The sequence below is a fragment of the Marmota monax genome, unplaced genomic scaffold (genome assembly GCF_021218885.2).
Source record: "Marmota monax isolate L192 unplaced genomic scaffold, Marmota_monax_Labrador192_F-V1.1 WCK01_AAM20220418_F8-fsc00021, whole genome shotgun sequence".
NCBI lineage: Eukaryota > Metazoa > Chordata > Mammalia > Rodentia > Sciuridae > Marmota > Marmota monax.
In genome coordinates, this window is record NW_026695228.1 from 12,191,885 (window position 1) to 12,209,305 (window position 17,421).

General features: G+C 40.3%; 1 protein-coding gene across 1 annotated transcript in view; it reads right to left on the reverse strand.

Annotated features, from left to right (window-relative positions):
• The window catches only part of Scn11a (sodium voltage-gated channel alpha subunit 11), an 85,376-nt gene that overhangs the window by 58,792 nt on the left and 9,163 nt on the right, over positions 1–17,421 (reverse strand). Inside the window, exons 4-7 of the mRNA XM_046436944.1 lie at positions 9,182–9,310; positions 7,630–7,724; positions 5,628–5,801; positions 4,119–4,185 (exon numbers count right to left, since the gene is read on the reverse strand). Of these exons, the coding sequence (XP_046292900.1) occupies positions 4,119–4,185; positions 5,628–5,801; positions 7,630–7,724; positions 9,182–9,310 (465 nt within the window). The remainder of the gene's footprint in view (positions 1–4,118; positions 4,186–5,627; positions 5,802–7,629; positions 7,725–9,181; positions 9,311–17,421) is intronic.

Below are 17,421 nucleotides of genomic sequence, written 5' to 3' on the forward strand. Positions count from 1 at the left end.
CATGGGCTTCTTTTCCCAATGGATTGATCAATAAATTCATATTAACAAGTTTTTCATTGAAAAATTAAGTGCAGTGACCCAGCAATTAAACAATATAAAAGGGCCAATGACATTGTGTCCATCTGTCCCCAGTCCCTCAAGGATTATTTCCTAGCAGCATTTAACAGTTACTTTTGCAACCTGCTAGTATTCTCTGAATACAGAAACACACACACACACACATACACACAAATACACAATACAAAGGGGAGCATGCCTTAAATAGTCTCCTGCATCTGGCTTTTCTCTTACAATAATACAGCTTGGAGATTTTTCTATATTAGCATACAGGGGAATATGTCCTTCTCTTCAGATTTGTATCATGCTTTTTCAGATCTTACCATCTTATGATTTATATTACTGCTCTGCTAATGATGAATATTTGGGTTTTAAAGGTTAATCATCTTTTGCTTTTACAAACATCTAGGCAATGAATATCTTTGCCCAGTGGTCTTTGCCCATTTTACCATAGCACACACCATTCAATATATCCATGGGATTACAAAGGTATGCATTTGCTTAATATTTAGAAAATGTAGCATTTTGTCACATAATTTTAAAAGACTCCATTCACCAAAGAGCTTGTAATGAAATGTGTGTGCCATTCGCACATACTACAATTCAATGACTTTTAACTCTTTTACATTGTACCTCTAAATATATTGCTTACATTGATATTTGATGTATCAGAATCCCGCCCTGGTGGGTGAGGGTCAGCTCTCCACCATCCCACACCACTTCACCACTACTTCTATCATTTATCCCAGGAAAATACTGTGGCTCATGCCAATGGCTCCCCTGAGTGGAGACATTTTTTCCTTGGCTTTGGCAGGCTGAATAGTTTTACTCCCTCGTTTTTCTGGAAAAAGTAGCTTCTTAAGAAGACTGAGTGACCTTTTACTTTTTTGTATGAACATTGTCATCCCATGTTCACAATCGATTGATAGAATTTCATGTTAAAAATGGGTTTCCCTTAGAAATATGAAGGCATCGCTTAGCTCTTATCCTGTGCTTCTGCTGAGAATTTGGATACCAATTTCAACTTTGGTGTCTTTGTGGGTGACTTTCTTTTCCTTTTTGGCTTTAAGATCTTTCGCCCACAAGATCCTGAAATACCAGGACAATGCACTTGGCATGGGCTTTTTCTCTTGGGTGTGTTGGGAACTTCATGGGCACCAAGGGTCTTACATCCTTAAGTTCCAGAAAAATTCCCTGCTTTTTTTTTGTTGTTGATGTTGTTAATATTCTTTTTTAATTGTTCTGTCCTCTATTTCTGGAATTCCTACTTAGTCAAAAGTTTAGAACTTCTTTATTTTTTTTTATATTTATTCTTACATTTTCTGTTTCTGTCTTGTGTTTCTATCATCTGAGCTGCCTCCTCAGCTTCATCTTTTACACTCCATTGTAGATTTTTTTTGTAATCACACTTAATTTCTAATTAATTTCTAGTTTTCTGACTGTTCCTTTTTCTTAACAAGCCATTTTCAGTTTTAGGTATGCAGTACATCTCTTTTAATTTCACCAAGGGTCCTACTTAAAGTTTTTAAAGACCCACTTAGCTCTCTGAATTCTTGTTTTGTCCATAGCCACTTGTTCTGTTTCTTTTTCTGAATCTTCTTTCTGTCAAAGCCTGTCCCCCGATGTCATGGTGAGCCTGGGTTGTCCAGTGGCGGCTCTCACAAACTGATTGGGAATTTTGCTGGTGGGTGGAGTGGGATGTCCTGAGGGCTAGGCTTGGCTTTAGGATACCTGGGGAGGAGGGCTTCCCTTGTGCCCTCACTGGGAAATGCTATGAAGTCCCAGTGCCCTCGAACTTCCAGGAGTCTATTGAGGATGGTCACACCATACTTGATGTCCCCCATTTCCCAGTCACCATTTGCCTATCTCCTCCTCTTTGGACGCACCTTCCTATCAACTTACCAGGTGATTGAGCCTGTCCCTCCACGTTCCCATCTCAGCCAACAGCACCACGCGGGGAATGGAAGCTTGTGTAAGCTCTCTCTCCTTTGCTCTTCCTTCCATCTTTTACAGATGCACACGCATTTGTAGTCACTGATATACACCACCGTCCCCTTCAATCCACAAGTCCTGTTTCTTCTACCCCCTAAATGTCTTTGGGACTCATTCATTGATTTCTTTTCTTTTTTATTAAAAAAAAATTTTTCTTCAATGCTGAGAATTGAAGTCAGGGTCTCCTCACACATGCTAGGCACATGCTCTGCCACCAAGGCACACCGTGACCTTACCCATCCATCTCTCTTCATCTCCATGGTACAGCTTCATGACTCTCACTTGTACTCATATAGTCTTGAGAGCAACTTCCTCGTCTACTCTCTCCTTCCATTCTTTACACAGAAGCCATTTTTAAAAAATCTACACAGATAGTTGTCCTATATTAAAACCTCTCTACATCTCCTGTTTCATTTGTGATTCAGGCCAAATCCTTGGCACTGACAGGCTACCAGGCCCTGAACAGTTGGCTCCCATTTCTCCTCCTGCCTCCTCTCCTGCCCTCTGCCTGACCAGTTGCTGGGCTTCATGTGCTCCCTGATGTGTTTGCATGCTGAGGTCTCCTACTATGCTGTTTCCACTGTGGGAAGTGGGTGCTCTCACCCCACCTACCAGGACCTCCCACTCCCACTTTGGGTTTGGGTCAATTCATCCTCAGAAATGCAGCAGAGAGCAAAGCCTGGAGACCCCTGGGGCCTGCCAGAGGAGGCCTGTCTGAGAAGATGATCTCAGAGCTGCCTTTGCAGAGTACCAGCTCCCCAGAAACTAATGCACTATGACCTGCACAGGATGTCACAGACTAGAAGTTGGTTTATTATCAAACTCCTGAGCTTAGACTAAGAGAGCAGTGTCTGACACATAGAGTCAGGAACATCATAAAGACCAGGTGGAAACCAAGGCTGTTGCTTTTGTAGGTCAAGGTGACACAGTTCACCTTGAATTTTGCCTACAGTATCCATACCTGTCCTGCATGGTGAGAGGCCAAAGAGTCATTATCTGCAGCAAGCTAAGGATCCCTGGTTAACATGAGGACACTGCGGGTAGAGTGTCCTGACGGGGACCATTCTAGGGAGCTCAGTAAACCTCACATTAGATTCAAGCCTGTTGCATCTTGTAAGTGGTGTGACAGACTTTTCCCTAATTCCCCAGAAAGGGCCCCATCCCCTGTCATATATCAGCATTTGTATATCTCCCTGGCAACACACATCACACTTTGTAGAATTTACTCTATGTCTATCTTCCCTGGCAGGCGTCAATTTCAAGAGAGTACAGCAGCTCTGTCCATAAGATGCTGTGGGGCCTGATGTCTATTTGATATATGGGAATGGATGTAATCTATTTCATTACAGGGCCTTGCATATTATCTTAATTTGAAATACACTCAGTAAATCTTCATTGACTTGAACTTCTCACCATAGCCCTTAGAAGAAAGGGTTTCTCATAGGCCAGAGGGTGACCAACTCTGGAGCTGAGTGTGTGTAAATGCACAAGCAACTGCATTTGCAGTGAGAGGAGTGGTGCTTGGGAGCCAAGAGAAGCGTGCTCAGCAGCCAAGAGAAGCGAGCTCAGACAGTCTTGCACCGAGGCAATGCCAGCAGGCACCAAACAAAGTCCTATGTGGTTCTCCACCATGACTTCTTTAAGCCCTTGAAAGTCTTGATATCCACTCCATCAAGTTAAATGTCACTAAGTTTTTAGTAGATTTCTTATGAGCTACCCATTCAACATAATTGGGGGAAAACCTGTTGTGAACACTTGGAAATAACTTTCAATTGAATAATGCAAGTTGGGCCTGGTCATGCACTCCTGTGATCCCAGCTCTTCGGGAGGCTGAGGCAGAAGGATCCTGAGTTCAAAATCAGCCTGGACAAGTTAGCAAGATCCTGTCCCAAGAAAAGAAGCAAATAAGTAAGGAAATAACTTTGCTTAGACACAGGAACTAATTGGCACTGTTTGAGAACTCTCCTCACTGTTTCTACCAGTCATTACATGAAGACTATTTGCCACATCATTCCACAGGTCCAGAGGTGCTTGGGGGTGGGGGTGGGGGGAGAGTTTAAACCCCTTACCTGCTGCCAAACCAGCTGCCACACAACATGGGTTCTTTGGAATCTTCTTCCTTTTCAAAGCAATATTCTGAGAGAAGAAAAAGCCATAAATTATAATTTTTTAAAAAGTACTAAAATAAAAAAGAGCAGTAAATACACCCAATTACTTTTGAAAACAGATGATTCTGAATTCTCTAAAACCATCAAAGTTGGTGTCCAGAGAGGAACTGAGTCTTAAGCCCTCAGGAAAGAGCAAGAGAAAAAGAGGGAAAGGAAGAATATACACACAACAGTGAATGAGCCAGGGACCAACCCAGGGCAGGGCCAGGTGTGGTGGAGGTGGCAGGGGGCTGGGCACAGACTCTGTCCTTGACCAATGCAGAAAGAGTGTAGCCACTTGAAATTCAGGACACATGGAGAAGATGTAGGGTTGACTTCAGTGTGCAGAGGGTGAGCACAGAAAGAAATATTGGAGATACTTGAGGAGGAGGTTTGGAAGTTGCTGATTCTTTTTTACCAAATCCAGGCATTGCGAACACTTCTGCAAAAGTGGGGATATAGCTCAGTTGGTAGAGTGCTTGCCTTGCATGCACAGGTCCTGGGTTCAATCCCCAGCACCATCCAAAAAAAAAGGCCATGATGAAGAAGTGGGCTGAGATCTAACTGGCAGGGGATAGAGTGGACATGGCTCTTGTGGATGTGCTTTGGGTTTTTCCTTCTCTAGAAAATCCCAAAGAAGGGCAAATTCTTTAAGAAACCTATCTTCATTCCTCAGAAAACGTGGAATGGAACCACCATTTAACCCAGTTATTCGACTCCTCAATATATATTCAAAAGACTTAAAAACATCATACTACAGTGATGCAGCCATGTCTATGCTTATAGCAGCTCAACTCACAATAGCCAAGCTATGAAAACAACCTGGGTGTCCTTTAATGAAAGAATGGATAAAGAAAATGTGGTATATATAACACAATGGAATATCACTCAGCCATAAAGAAGAATGAAATTACGGCATTTGCTGATAAATAGATGGAACTGGAGAATACCATGCTAAGTGAAAGAAGCCAGTCCCCAAAATCCAAAGGCCGAATGTCCTCTCTGATTTGTGGATGTTAACCCAAACAAGGGAGGTGTGTGTGGGGGGGGAAGAATAGAAACCCATTGGATTAAACAAAGGGAAAAAAGGGAAAGAGAGAGGGACAGGAATAGGAGAGACAGTAGAATTAATCAGTCATAACTTTCCTGTCCTTGTATTTAAATACATGGCCAGAGTAACTCTGCATCATGTACAACCACAGGAGTGGGATCCTAAATAGAATAAGTTATAATATATGTATGAATAATCTGCCAAAATACATTCTACTGTCATGTGTAACTAAAAAGAACGAATAAAAAAAACTATCCTTAAGTGAGACCCTGGATGGATGACACCCTCCCTTGTTCCTAAGAGCAAACTTTGCAGGGTGGCATGATTGGGGATCAATAAAAGTTAGCTATGCACAAAAGAGTGAAAGGTGGGATATTTACCATTAGTTTCAAAGTTTTGGGTACAGTTGGTCCTGATACATTTCTGGTTCAGATTTCCCATGAAGAGCTGCTGACCTACCAGGGCGAAGATGCTGAGGCAGAAGAGGGTGAGGACCATCACGTCAACGAGCTTCTTCACAGAACGCAGCAAGGCCCCCACAATAACCTTCAGACCTGAGGAGGAGGAGGACAGGTGAGGGTGGAGCTCCTCCCACTCCAGGCCAGACCTGGCCAGGAGTAAGGCGGGAACAACCCTGGAAACTGTCAAATTGTGCACTGGAGTTGGAAAGTGGCCTGGCCTGGGACCCTGATGCCTTGATTCTTGTGCTTCCAGAGGACCATCTATGGTTTCCCTCCCACTTCATTAGTGTCTCCTGCTCATCTCTTTTGCCGGTTCCTCTTCTTCTCCCTCCCTTTTAAAGTTGTGGTGACCTGGGGCTCAGGCCTTGGTCTCCATCTGAGCCCATACCTTAGTGATCTCAGCAGATTTCATGGCTTTAAAACCTATATAAAATCTATAGGCCCCAAAATTCCCAAAATATAGCTCCAGTCAGACTGGAATTCCAGATTCATGTACCTAATTGCCTGTTTGAGACTTCCACTTGGATGTCTCCCAACATCCCAATCACAAAACATCCGAAACCTCTCCCCTCCAGACCCAATCCTCTCACGGTCTTCTCTATCCCGGTCAATGACAACTCCATCTGTCCACTCAGGCCAAAACTTTAGCGTCCTCCTTCACGCCTCTCTTTTGCCCACACCACACATACAATCGACCTGTCAGGAACTCCTGTGGCTTCTCCACTCAAATTGATAGACTCTGAACACTGTCCACCACCTCTATGCCCAGCACCTGACCTGAAGTACCACTGTCCCTTGCTTGAAAGATGGACACTTGTGCCACTTTGGGTTCTGAGAAGCAGACACTCTGGGATCAGGTGTGTAAGAGATTTGTTGAGGGGAAATGCCTGTGAAAGGGGACAGAGAGGGAGCAGCAGTCTGCAGGGACAAACTTCAGACTCCATATAGCCTTTAACATCTAAGACAGCAGAAAGAAGTGGGATTGGATAGGAAGAAACTCAGTGCTGCTGATGAGTCTCAGCCAGAGGCTGGGGCACCCTGAGCCATGAGAGGATCCCAGATCCTTCAGGAGTGGGCCACAATTAGCACACCCGCCAAGCAGGGCAAGCGGGATCTTGGCATGAGCATGGATGCAGTGGTGACTCCAGAGGGGTGACAGCTGGGACTTTAGTTAATTGTGCTCCCTGCAGCAGGAGATGAGAAGCATATTTCCATGGTAACTACCATGCCTTCTCCCTGGTTTCCTGCCTCTGTGGCTTCCTACATTCTGTTCTCTACGCCACAGTTCCCATCTCTTCAGAGCCAGATCCAAGTCCTCCCCATGCCTCTGAGCCTCCCATTCACTTCTGTGACTCCCAACTCCACCTGGCCCCTCACTCACCTTGTTCCAGCCCCACCCACAACCTTGCTGTACCTCCATCTTTGCTCCGGCTAGTTCCTATCTTGGAAACCCTCTTTCCAATATATCCGTTTATGTTCCTCCTCTCCGCCTTCAAATTTTTGCTCACCTCTCACCTTCTCAATGACACTGACCACTCCTAAGTTATAATCTGCTTCCCCTAACCTTTGTGACTTCCCATAGCCCTTGTGATGTCTAAATTTCCTTTTTACCTTCTGTAGCACATAGCAGGTTCTAACCTGCTGCATAATTTACTTATGGAACTGGAGAATACCAGTTGTATGTCTCCCCACTCCCAACTCTAGACCATGAACTCTATGAGGGCAGGGGTCTTTGTTTTCTCACCGGTAGATCCTAAGCATTCTAGCATAGCACCTGGAAAGATATATAATTATGTCAATAATTATTGATTGAACAATCAAATAAAAGTGTCCAGCCAGGTTTGTTTGATTCTAGTTTCCATGATGACATTTTTGAAATTTTTAAAGATACGAACCCGTGTTGAAATTCAGAGTGACTTACCTGAAACTACTGAAATTGCCTTCAAAGCTCTGAACACTCGGAAGGTACGCAGGGACAACAGATTGATTTTTCCAAATGGAAAATAAGATGCAATCCTGAAAGACAGAACACAGGGTTAGCCTGGGCTTGCTCAATCCAGCAGCTGCACCGATTGTCTCCACCAAGGCCAGAGGAAGCACAGCCTGGGGCTTGCACCCACCTATGGGAAATCCACAACCTAACCTCCCAGCACCACTATCATCACAGAACCTGGCAACATCCCTGCTCATTGCTGTGGACCACAACCTGCCCAGGAGCCTCTTCTTAGCTAATCTTTACACACATGCATGGACAATAGGATTTCTTCACATTTACTGACTGATTACTAAATTCCAGGCACCAGTGTACTTTGCTAAAGTCTCCCAGTCCCTACATGGCCAAACCTGGATGTGATCCCAGGCTGTCTGTCTTCAGAGTCTACACTCAACTGTTGGGTTTTACCAACTTTCAATGACTAAGAATATGTCAATATTGAACTTCAAACACAAAACTCTGAAAATAATCACACCTTCCTCTAAGGGATTTTGGGAACCATGAATAGGAAAATAAATGCAAAGTACTAAACACAATGTCTGGCACAGATACATAATGTTAGGTTAATAGTTGTTGTGTTAGCAATGAGATGTTACTTTTCTTAATTTTTTTTTAATACTGCTGACTCCATCTCATTATTTAGTGCCACATCAGTATCCTCTCCTTCAGGAAGAACGTCAACCATCACCTCCTGCCATGCACAGAAATTAACACAAGTGGACCAAGGAAATAAACATTAAAAACAAAAAATTATGAAACTTCTATAAGTAGCTGGGCATGGTGGTGCACACCTGCAATCCCATTGGCTTTGGAGGCTGAGGCAGGAAGACTACAAGTTCAAAGCCAGCCTCAGCAACTTAGTGAGGCCCTAAGCAACTTAGTGAGGCCCTGTCTCTAAAAATATATGTATATCGAAAAGTGGCTCCCTGATTAAGCTCCCCTGGATTTAATTCCCAGTACCAAAAATAAATAAATAAATAAACTTCTACAAATAAATATGGGTGAAACTCTTTGTGACCTCCCAGTAGCCAGAGATAAATTTTAGAGTCCTTCCTTCCTCCCATATGCTCTGATAGTTCTATAGATGCAGAGCCCCTATCTCAGATTGTAATGGTCACTACTTGTCCATCTCCCCCTCTAGACTGTGAGCTTCATGAAGATGAGAATCATGCTTTTTTTTTTTCATTGTTATCAACACATATCTGGCCCAGGGCTTGGCCCATAAGAGGCTGATGTGGGGGAGTATATGGCATGAATGGCTGAATGGAGAAGAATAGGAGGATTGGTATAGGGTTTGTGCCTCCCGGCCTCCAACCAACTGGGGGCACCGCACTGTTCAGGGCCAATCACCACTACACTCAGAGCTCTAAGCATTATCAAGCCACCTCAGTCACTCACATGGATCCACACAGAGCCTGGAGAGAAGCAGAGGGACTTCTTTCCCACCCCAAGTCTCCAATAAAAATTTTAAACATCTTACGCTGTTCCAATGACAATGGAGTCCAGCCAGTTCCACGGATCTCGAAGGAAAGAAAACTCATCCAGGATAAAACCTCTTGCCAATATTTTTATCACGGCTTCCAAAATATAAATCGCAGTGAAGATGTATCTATAAAACAAGTCATCCAGCACACAAGGGAGCACGATAAGTGATGGGAAAAGCAAGGAGTCCATCTGTCTTATCTGGCCTTGGTATTTTATTTCATTTTAATGTGATGTTTAATATTTGGGTCTACAACAAATCAGAGTTCAGATAGCCAAGCTCTTCAAGCAAATTCTAGTATTTAGAATTCTAGTATTTAGTATTTAGGTTTTCAATGTCTGGCTACTCTTCAGTGTCTGGCTCAATGGCTATCTTCTTGAGGATAGTGTCAGCCAACATGGGCCCTAGATCTGGAGGTTATAGTTTGTCATTGCCATTCTAGAGCTGTCACTCTGGCATACAGAAGGGGACAACTGTGAGGGAACAATGAAGAGAGCATATGACCAGGCAAAAAATTGGGTCTCCCCACATCCTGTACTCATGGATTGGAAGATTCCATATTGTTAAAATGTCGTACTATCCAAAATGAGCTACAGATTCAATGCAATCCTTACCAAAAAGCCAATGACATTTTTTTTGCAGAAATATAAAAATCTATTCTAAAATTCATTTGGAATTTCAAGGGCCCTGAATAGCCAAAATAATCTCCAAAAAGCCGAACAAAGTTATAAATCTCCAACTTGCTCTTGTTAAAATTTATTGCAAAGTTACAGTAATCCAAATGGTGTGGTATTGACATAAAGACAGACATATAGACCAATGGAATAGAATACAGAGTCCAGAGAAAAACCTTAATATCTATGTTCAAATGATTTTCAATAGGGTGCTAATACTCTTTACTGGAAAAAAAAATACCATCTTTCAACAAATGGTGTTTGGAAGATTTAACGTCCATAGCAAAAGAATTAAGTTAGACCCTTATCTTACCCTCTATACAAAAATTAACTTGATATGGATTAAAAACCTAAGTGTAAGACCTGACAAAAGTTCATAGAAGAAAACACTTGTAAATAATATATCTGATCATGGGTTAATATCCAGAATATACCCTATAGCTCAACAACAAACAAATTAAATAACCTAGTTATTTATTAGGTACAATGAATCAAAATGCATTTTGCTGTCATATGTATCTAATTATAATTAATTAATTAATTTATTTATTATTTTTTTAAAAGCCACAGCAAATATTATCTCACACTCATTAGGATGGCACTATTAAAAACAATTTTAAAAATAACAAGTTTTGGTAAGGATGTGGAGAAATCAGAATCCTGAGGCACTGTTGATGGGATTGTAAAACAGTATAGAAGTTCCTTAAAAAATTAAAAATAGGCCTGTAATAAAATCCAGCAATCTCTTTTCTGGGTAGATACAAAAGAATTAAAATCAAGGTCTCAAAGAAATAGCTGCATGCTCACATTCATAGCAACATCAACATCCAAGAGGTGGAAGCACCCAAAGATCCTTCTAGATGAATGGGTGAACAAACTGTGGGACATACATGTAATGGAATATTCATCAAACTTAAAGACGAAGAAAATTCCGTGACTTACCTACAACATGAATGAAACTTGAGTCATTATGTTAAGTCCAAATAAGCCAGTCACAAAAGAACAAATACTGAGGCACCTATAGTGGTTGCCAGGGGCTGGAGGAAGGGTGGAATGGGGAATTGATGTTTCATGGGAATAGAGTTTCAGTTTTAAGAAAAGAATTCTGGAGATGGATGCTAGTAATGTTGTGCAGTAAGATGAATGTACTTAATTCCACTTAAATGCACACTTAAAATGACTAATATGGTACATTTTATATTGTAGTGTTTTACCACAATTTTTTTTAAAAAAATACTGAGTCTTTCATTTTCTTTTCTAATTCCTACATCATGCTTTACTCTCTTTCTTCCGCTACCTCCCAAAAGAGCCCCCCACACCTCTTTCCTTTTATTTTCTTTTCCAGTGCAAGGGATTAAACCCAAGGATGCTTAACCACTGAACCACATCCCCAACTCTTTTTTATATTTTATTTATAAACAGGGTCTTGCTAAGTTGCTTAGGGCCTTGCTGGGATTATAGGCATGTGCCATCACACCCAGATCTTCTCTGTAATTATAATTGCAAACTGTCAAAAATGCTGAGTCTACACACTCATACACAGACACACACACACAAACACACTTTGGGAACTGAAGCAATCAATTCAATCAAACAGCCTGTTGGTTCAGAGCAAAAGAAGCGGGCCTTTCCTGGCAGAATATCTAGCTACGAATTGTCCTCCAAGCTAAAGGAAGAGGTCTTAGCAACCTGAAAAACCCAAAGTGGCCAAATATAAAAGCAGAAATGGTTATGAGGCTGCCACAGGCAAGAGTTCTTCTCTGTTTCAGCCTTTTCTGAGCTGCTCATCTTTTGGTGACAAATTAACACATCAGATTAAATAATGTCTGCCCTGAAATAGCTTTTAACTTCAAGTGTGATTTACAAAGGTATAGATAGTTTTGGGGGAAAAAAAGGTTATAATTGCAGATTTGTGGGATTTTGCAAGTCCTCATCTAGATCTAAAGCAAATGAGACAGCAGCCCTAAGCTACCACTTTTACCTGACCATTATTCTCCCATGTCCTGTACCCCATTGATCTCCTCTCTAACTGATGCTTGACCAGGAAGACCAAGATGACTTATCCAACACAGAGTAGAGGCATGCCCACCAGCAGGATGCTGCAGGCCTCTTTATCTGAGGATATTTTTGATGGCCTCCTCCCACGCCCACTTTCAGGCAGTCACGGCCTAACCCAGTGCTGCTGGGGAAAGTGGCAGCTATACGCTCACCCCTGGCCCTGCCTTGCTGCTTTCCCACAGATAGACAAGGGCTCTTTCCTCTCTCTGCCTTATGGGTCTCTCAGTGGTGAAAACAACCTTAAAGCAAATTAGCTTCCAGTTGGACCACTGCTTCCCGTAAAGAGAGCTCATTGCACCTCACCACAAGTGCTGGGCAGGGCAAACCACTGCTGTGGGAGCGCTGTCTCCTCTGCAGGTCCTGCTCCACTCACCACCACAGCTTCCAGGGAAGCTGCAGTAAGCAGCCAGCTGCAGCATCCACACTCTCAATCAGCTCCTAGCATGACCACAAATCTGACCATGTTCCCCAGTGATGCTGACAGGATGGTCTCTATTCCCAGGAAATCCATGAGCTTCCCAAGGCACAGTCCCTAATCTGATTGGCCTTTAACCAGATTCCAAGTCCTACTCAGCAGCAGAGAGAGATCCATAGAAGACCCATGCAAGTGGGAGGAGAATTTCCTGGAGACAAAGAGACCAGATCACACCTTGAAGTCAAAGCTTGACCTCTGACTCATGCCCCAGAAACCACTAGAATTATATAAAAGAGACCAGATGCAGCCCAGAAAAATGGTAGTGTGGAAGTGACTGGACATTGCCTTCCCAAATTCTCATTATAAACCTGTGGAACCATCTGATAATAAAAGCACTTTTTAAACATGTAAGTGAGAATAAGCATCACCCAGATTCTGGCGGGAAAGTCTCCAGCGATCAACTCATCTTTCCCAGGAGCACCCAACCTCACTCACATAACCCCTTTCCTGAGGATAGTTCATCTTCTCACTAGTGCCTCCAAGGTCTGGGAGTCCTCAGTTCCACTCCTGCATGAGGCATTAACAGGAGCCAGACAGATCCCATGTCATACCTCTAACATGGATGCTTTTATACCTGTGTACAAAACCAAGTCCCTTGAGCCTGAGACAGTAAATGAGTCATGGCCTTGATAATCTTGTAAATGTTAGATGAGCATTCCATTCACAAGATGCTTCTTACATATGCCTACACCTCAGTGGGTCTCTGATTACTAGAAAATCTGAAAGAGAGGGGTAACTAATGTGAGGGAAATGGTGCAATACTTAAAATTTTCCAAGTACAACTTCCAGAGTACGACTATCAACATCCCAGAAAAGGCATCTGCAAGGAACTGAGTCAAAAAACAAGGAAAAACAAAAAATACGAAAGACATTTAGAAGGTATTAAAAATTAAAATGTCACACATTAAACTCTATGAGACAAAGTTTTACCAAAAAAAGCATGACTCCTGCAAATATTTTCATTATTTGCAAACAGAAGAAAAATGCATGAATTAAACATTCAAAGTCATATTTTAGAAAACATTAAATCCTAATGAATGTATGATGAAGAAAACCAAAGAAGGTGGAAGAAAAGATAAATTGTCTTGTAAAATCAAGTTTAAGAGCCAGTTTTAGAAGAATACAAACAACTGGCAAATCCCTGGGAAATTGAATCACACACAAAAAAAGAATGCCCATGAACATAATGATAGATGAGAAAAGGGATATAGCAAAATATTCAGAAGAATTATAAAGTTAAATAAAGCCCAATTACCTAAGAAAAATGAAAAAGCTGTTAATAAACTAATCCCTTCCCATTCTAATTCCTTATATCCTGTCTCACCCTCAGAAAAAGATTTGAAAACACAAGTTATTTTACTGAATAATTCTCCGTCTCTCCACACTTCAGAATGGCTCGTTGCCATGCTTTAGAAAGCATTCCAAAACACAGAAAATATGGGAAGTCATCCAAATCATAAAGAGAGAGAGAGATAAAGCAAATATGACAACAAGGAGGACAGAGAAACAACCTAACAGAATTTCTGGGACAGTAAAAGGTAATTCTAAGAGGAAAATTTGCAGCATTGAGCACCTACATTAAAACAGAAAACTAGAAAGATCCCAAATAATCTAAAGTTACATATCAAGGACTTAAAAAAAGGAAGAACAAACTAATTACAAAATCAGTTGAAGACAGGAAACAAGATCAGAGTTGAAATTGAAAATATAAGGCTGAATAGAAAAATATAAAGGATCAATGCAACAAAGCATAAATAAATAAGAGATAAATAAGGTTGATAAGCCCTTAGCCAAACTAACCAAAAGAAAAAGAATACCCAAATCAATAAATTTAAAGATGAAAAAAATGAGACATTACCACAGACACTTCTGAAATCCAGAGGATCATTGGAAACAATTTTGAAGATATAAGCTCTAATAAACTGGAAAATCTAGAAGACATTGAAAGATATTTAGACACATTTGATCTACCCAAATGGAACCCTGAGGATATAGAAAAACCTGAACAAACCAATATCAAACAATGAGATCAAAGCAGCAATTAAAAATATTCCAACAAAGAAAAGCCCAGGACCAGATGGATTCTCAGCTGAGTTCTACCAGATCATTAAGAAAGAACTAATGCCAATCTTCCTCAAATTATTCTATGAAGTAGAAAGGAAGGAAACCTCCAAAATGCATTCTTTGAAGCCAATATCACCCTGATACCCACACCAGACAAAGCCACATCAAGGAAAGAAAACTTCAAGGAGGTTTTCAAGATGGCAGAATAAAGGAGGTCACTTTTCTGGCTGCACCATGGAGTGAAACCAAGAAAGCAGAAAAGCAGCTTCTCAGCAAAGTGGGTGAACAACAACAACGATAAAAAAGCAGGAGGACTTTACTGGAATTTAAACCTGGACATTCAGAGCAGATCAGGGTCTCAGGAGGTTGGATATAATAAAATAAAGAAGAAATCCCCAGCACCCACAGCCACTGCAGTGGCCAGGCTGTAAGCCCCAGACAGAGCAATCCCTTCTTGAGCATGGTAGAGGGATAAGGGAATTAAAGGAACTGGCATTTTTAGGAGGCCCGAAGTGTGTCTGGGCATGGAGCACATAGAAATCAAGGACATTTCCTGGCAAACCTGAAGAAAACCAAAGAGGGTAGAAGAAAAGGTAAATTGTGTTTTAAAATCAAATTTAAGAGCTAATTTTAGAAGAACATAGACATAGGCAAATATTAAAAGAATTTGCAACCTGAAAGCCTGAACTTCAGGATATTCTCAACAAAATATTTTATGAAGATGAAATGAAAAAAGGGGGAGGGGTTAATAGAGAAGGAAGAAACTACACTAAGCAAATAGTCAATCAAAAGACAAACTAACTCACATTAAAAACTAAAAATAAATTCCCAAATGAATGGGAATACAAATCATATCTCAATAATAACCTCAAACATTAATGGCCTAAACTCATCAATCAAAAGACACAGACTGGCAGATTGTTTTAAAAAAAAAAAAGACCAAACAATATGCTATCTCCAAGAGACTCACTTCATAGGCAAAAATATCCATAGACTAAAGGTGAAAAGATGGGAAAAAACATATAATTCACATGGATTGCATAAACAAATAGGGATTTCTATCCTCAGGTCCTCATGTCAGATAAAGTGGACTTTAAGCCAAAGTTAATCAAAAAGGACAAAGAAGGCCATTTCATACTGCTTTAAGGGAATTATACATCAACAAGACATAACAATCATAAATATTTATGCCCCAAACAATAGAGCATCTACATACATCAAACAGACCTTTCTCAACTTCAAGAATCAAATAGAGCAATAAATTTTAACATGCCTCTGTCACCAACTGGATAGAGCCTCCAAACAAAAACTACTGTCATGTATAACTAATTAGAACAAATTTTTAAAATAGAGGGAAAAAAGAAGCTATAGAAGGAAAAAATACAATTGATAATTTAGATTTACCAGACATGTAGAACATTTCATCCATCAATACACTGTCTTCTCAGCAGCACATAGATCCTTCTCTAATATAGACAATGTCATTTACGCTATCACATATGTTGGCATACGACTGTATTATTACCTTTATATATTTTTATCATCTGTAGGGTTATTTTGATAGCTCCCATTGATATTAATTTTTGTGCTTTTGCCTTTTCCTTGATTAGACTTGTTTGATTTTTAACAAATTTTAGCTGTTTTATTTCTTCTCTATTGGTGCTTTACAAATACAATCAAGAAAATGCAAATCAAACCTACGTTAAGATTTTATCTCACTCCAATTAGAACGACAATAATTAAGAACACAAATAATAATAAAAAAATGCTGGTGAGGATGTTAGGGAAAATGTACGCTTGTACATTGTTGGGGGGACTACAAATTAGTAGAACCACTTTGGAAATATATATATATTCTATATATTTGGAAATATATAGAATAAAAATATGTCATTTGTTTGTGAATGGATAGAACTGGGTAACATCAGGCTAAGTGAAGTAAGCCAGATTCAGAAAGTCAAGGGTCAAATGTTTTCTCTCCTATGCAGAAGCTGAGAAATAAGGGGGGAAAGGAAAGGATTCCCATGAAAAGAGAAGGAAAATCAATAGGGTAGAGGAAGGTAATTGAGAGGGACAGAAGAGGGACAGGAAAAGTGAGAAACTGCAGAATGAAAATAATTGGTATATTAATATATGTACACTGCCAAATTAGGCAGTGTACATATATTAATATACCACAGTGAATTCCACTTTTATGTATATTTGTAAAGCACCAATTTTAAAAAGAATAAATAAATAGAAATAAGACCAGTAGAGCAGAAGAAGGGGAAGAGGGGATGGGAATAGAAAAGGGATAGAGGAAGTACTGGGGACTTCAATGAAGTAAATTATATTCCATGCATGTATGATTATGTCAAATGAACCTCACGATTGTATATGACTATAAGGCAGTAATGAAAACATTTTTTAAAATGATAAACATCTTATCAAAGATAGCCCAAGAATTAGCATGTGTGTGTATAGTTTTTTTTTTTTATAAATGATAGTTTTATATAATGATAGCAACTAGTTACAAGATATAATAGGGGATAAAGATCATACTTAAAATTATGACAAAAACTGTAAAATCCACAAACATAACATTTAACAAGAAATTTGGAACCTCTATGTAAAGAAAACCTTAAAGCAAGTCTAAAAGACACAAAGGAAGATTTTACTAAATGAAAAGGCATATTCTCAGTGAGTTGAAACCTCATAAAGGCATCAGTTTCCACTAGGTTAATTTACAAATTTTAACACCATTACAATAAAACTAATCAAGTTGACTATATAATTTAAGTAGAAAAATAAACCAACAGGAACAATAAAAATCCTCAAAGGAGGAAAAATGAGAGTGATTTCTAGTGCTACCAGACATTACAACATCAGGCAACTTTAATAGTTAAAAAGTGTGGTTTGGAAATATGAAAATGTACACCAAGCCAGATATGGTGGTTCATGCCATAACACCAGCTACTTAGGAGGCT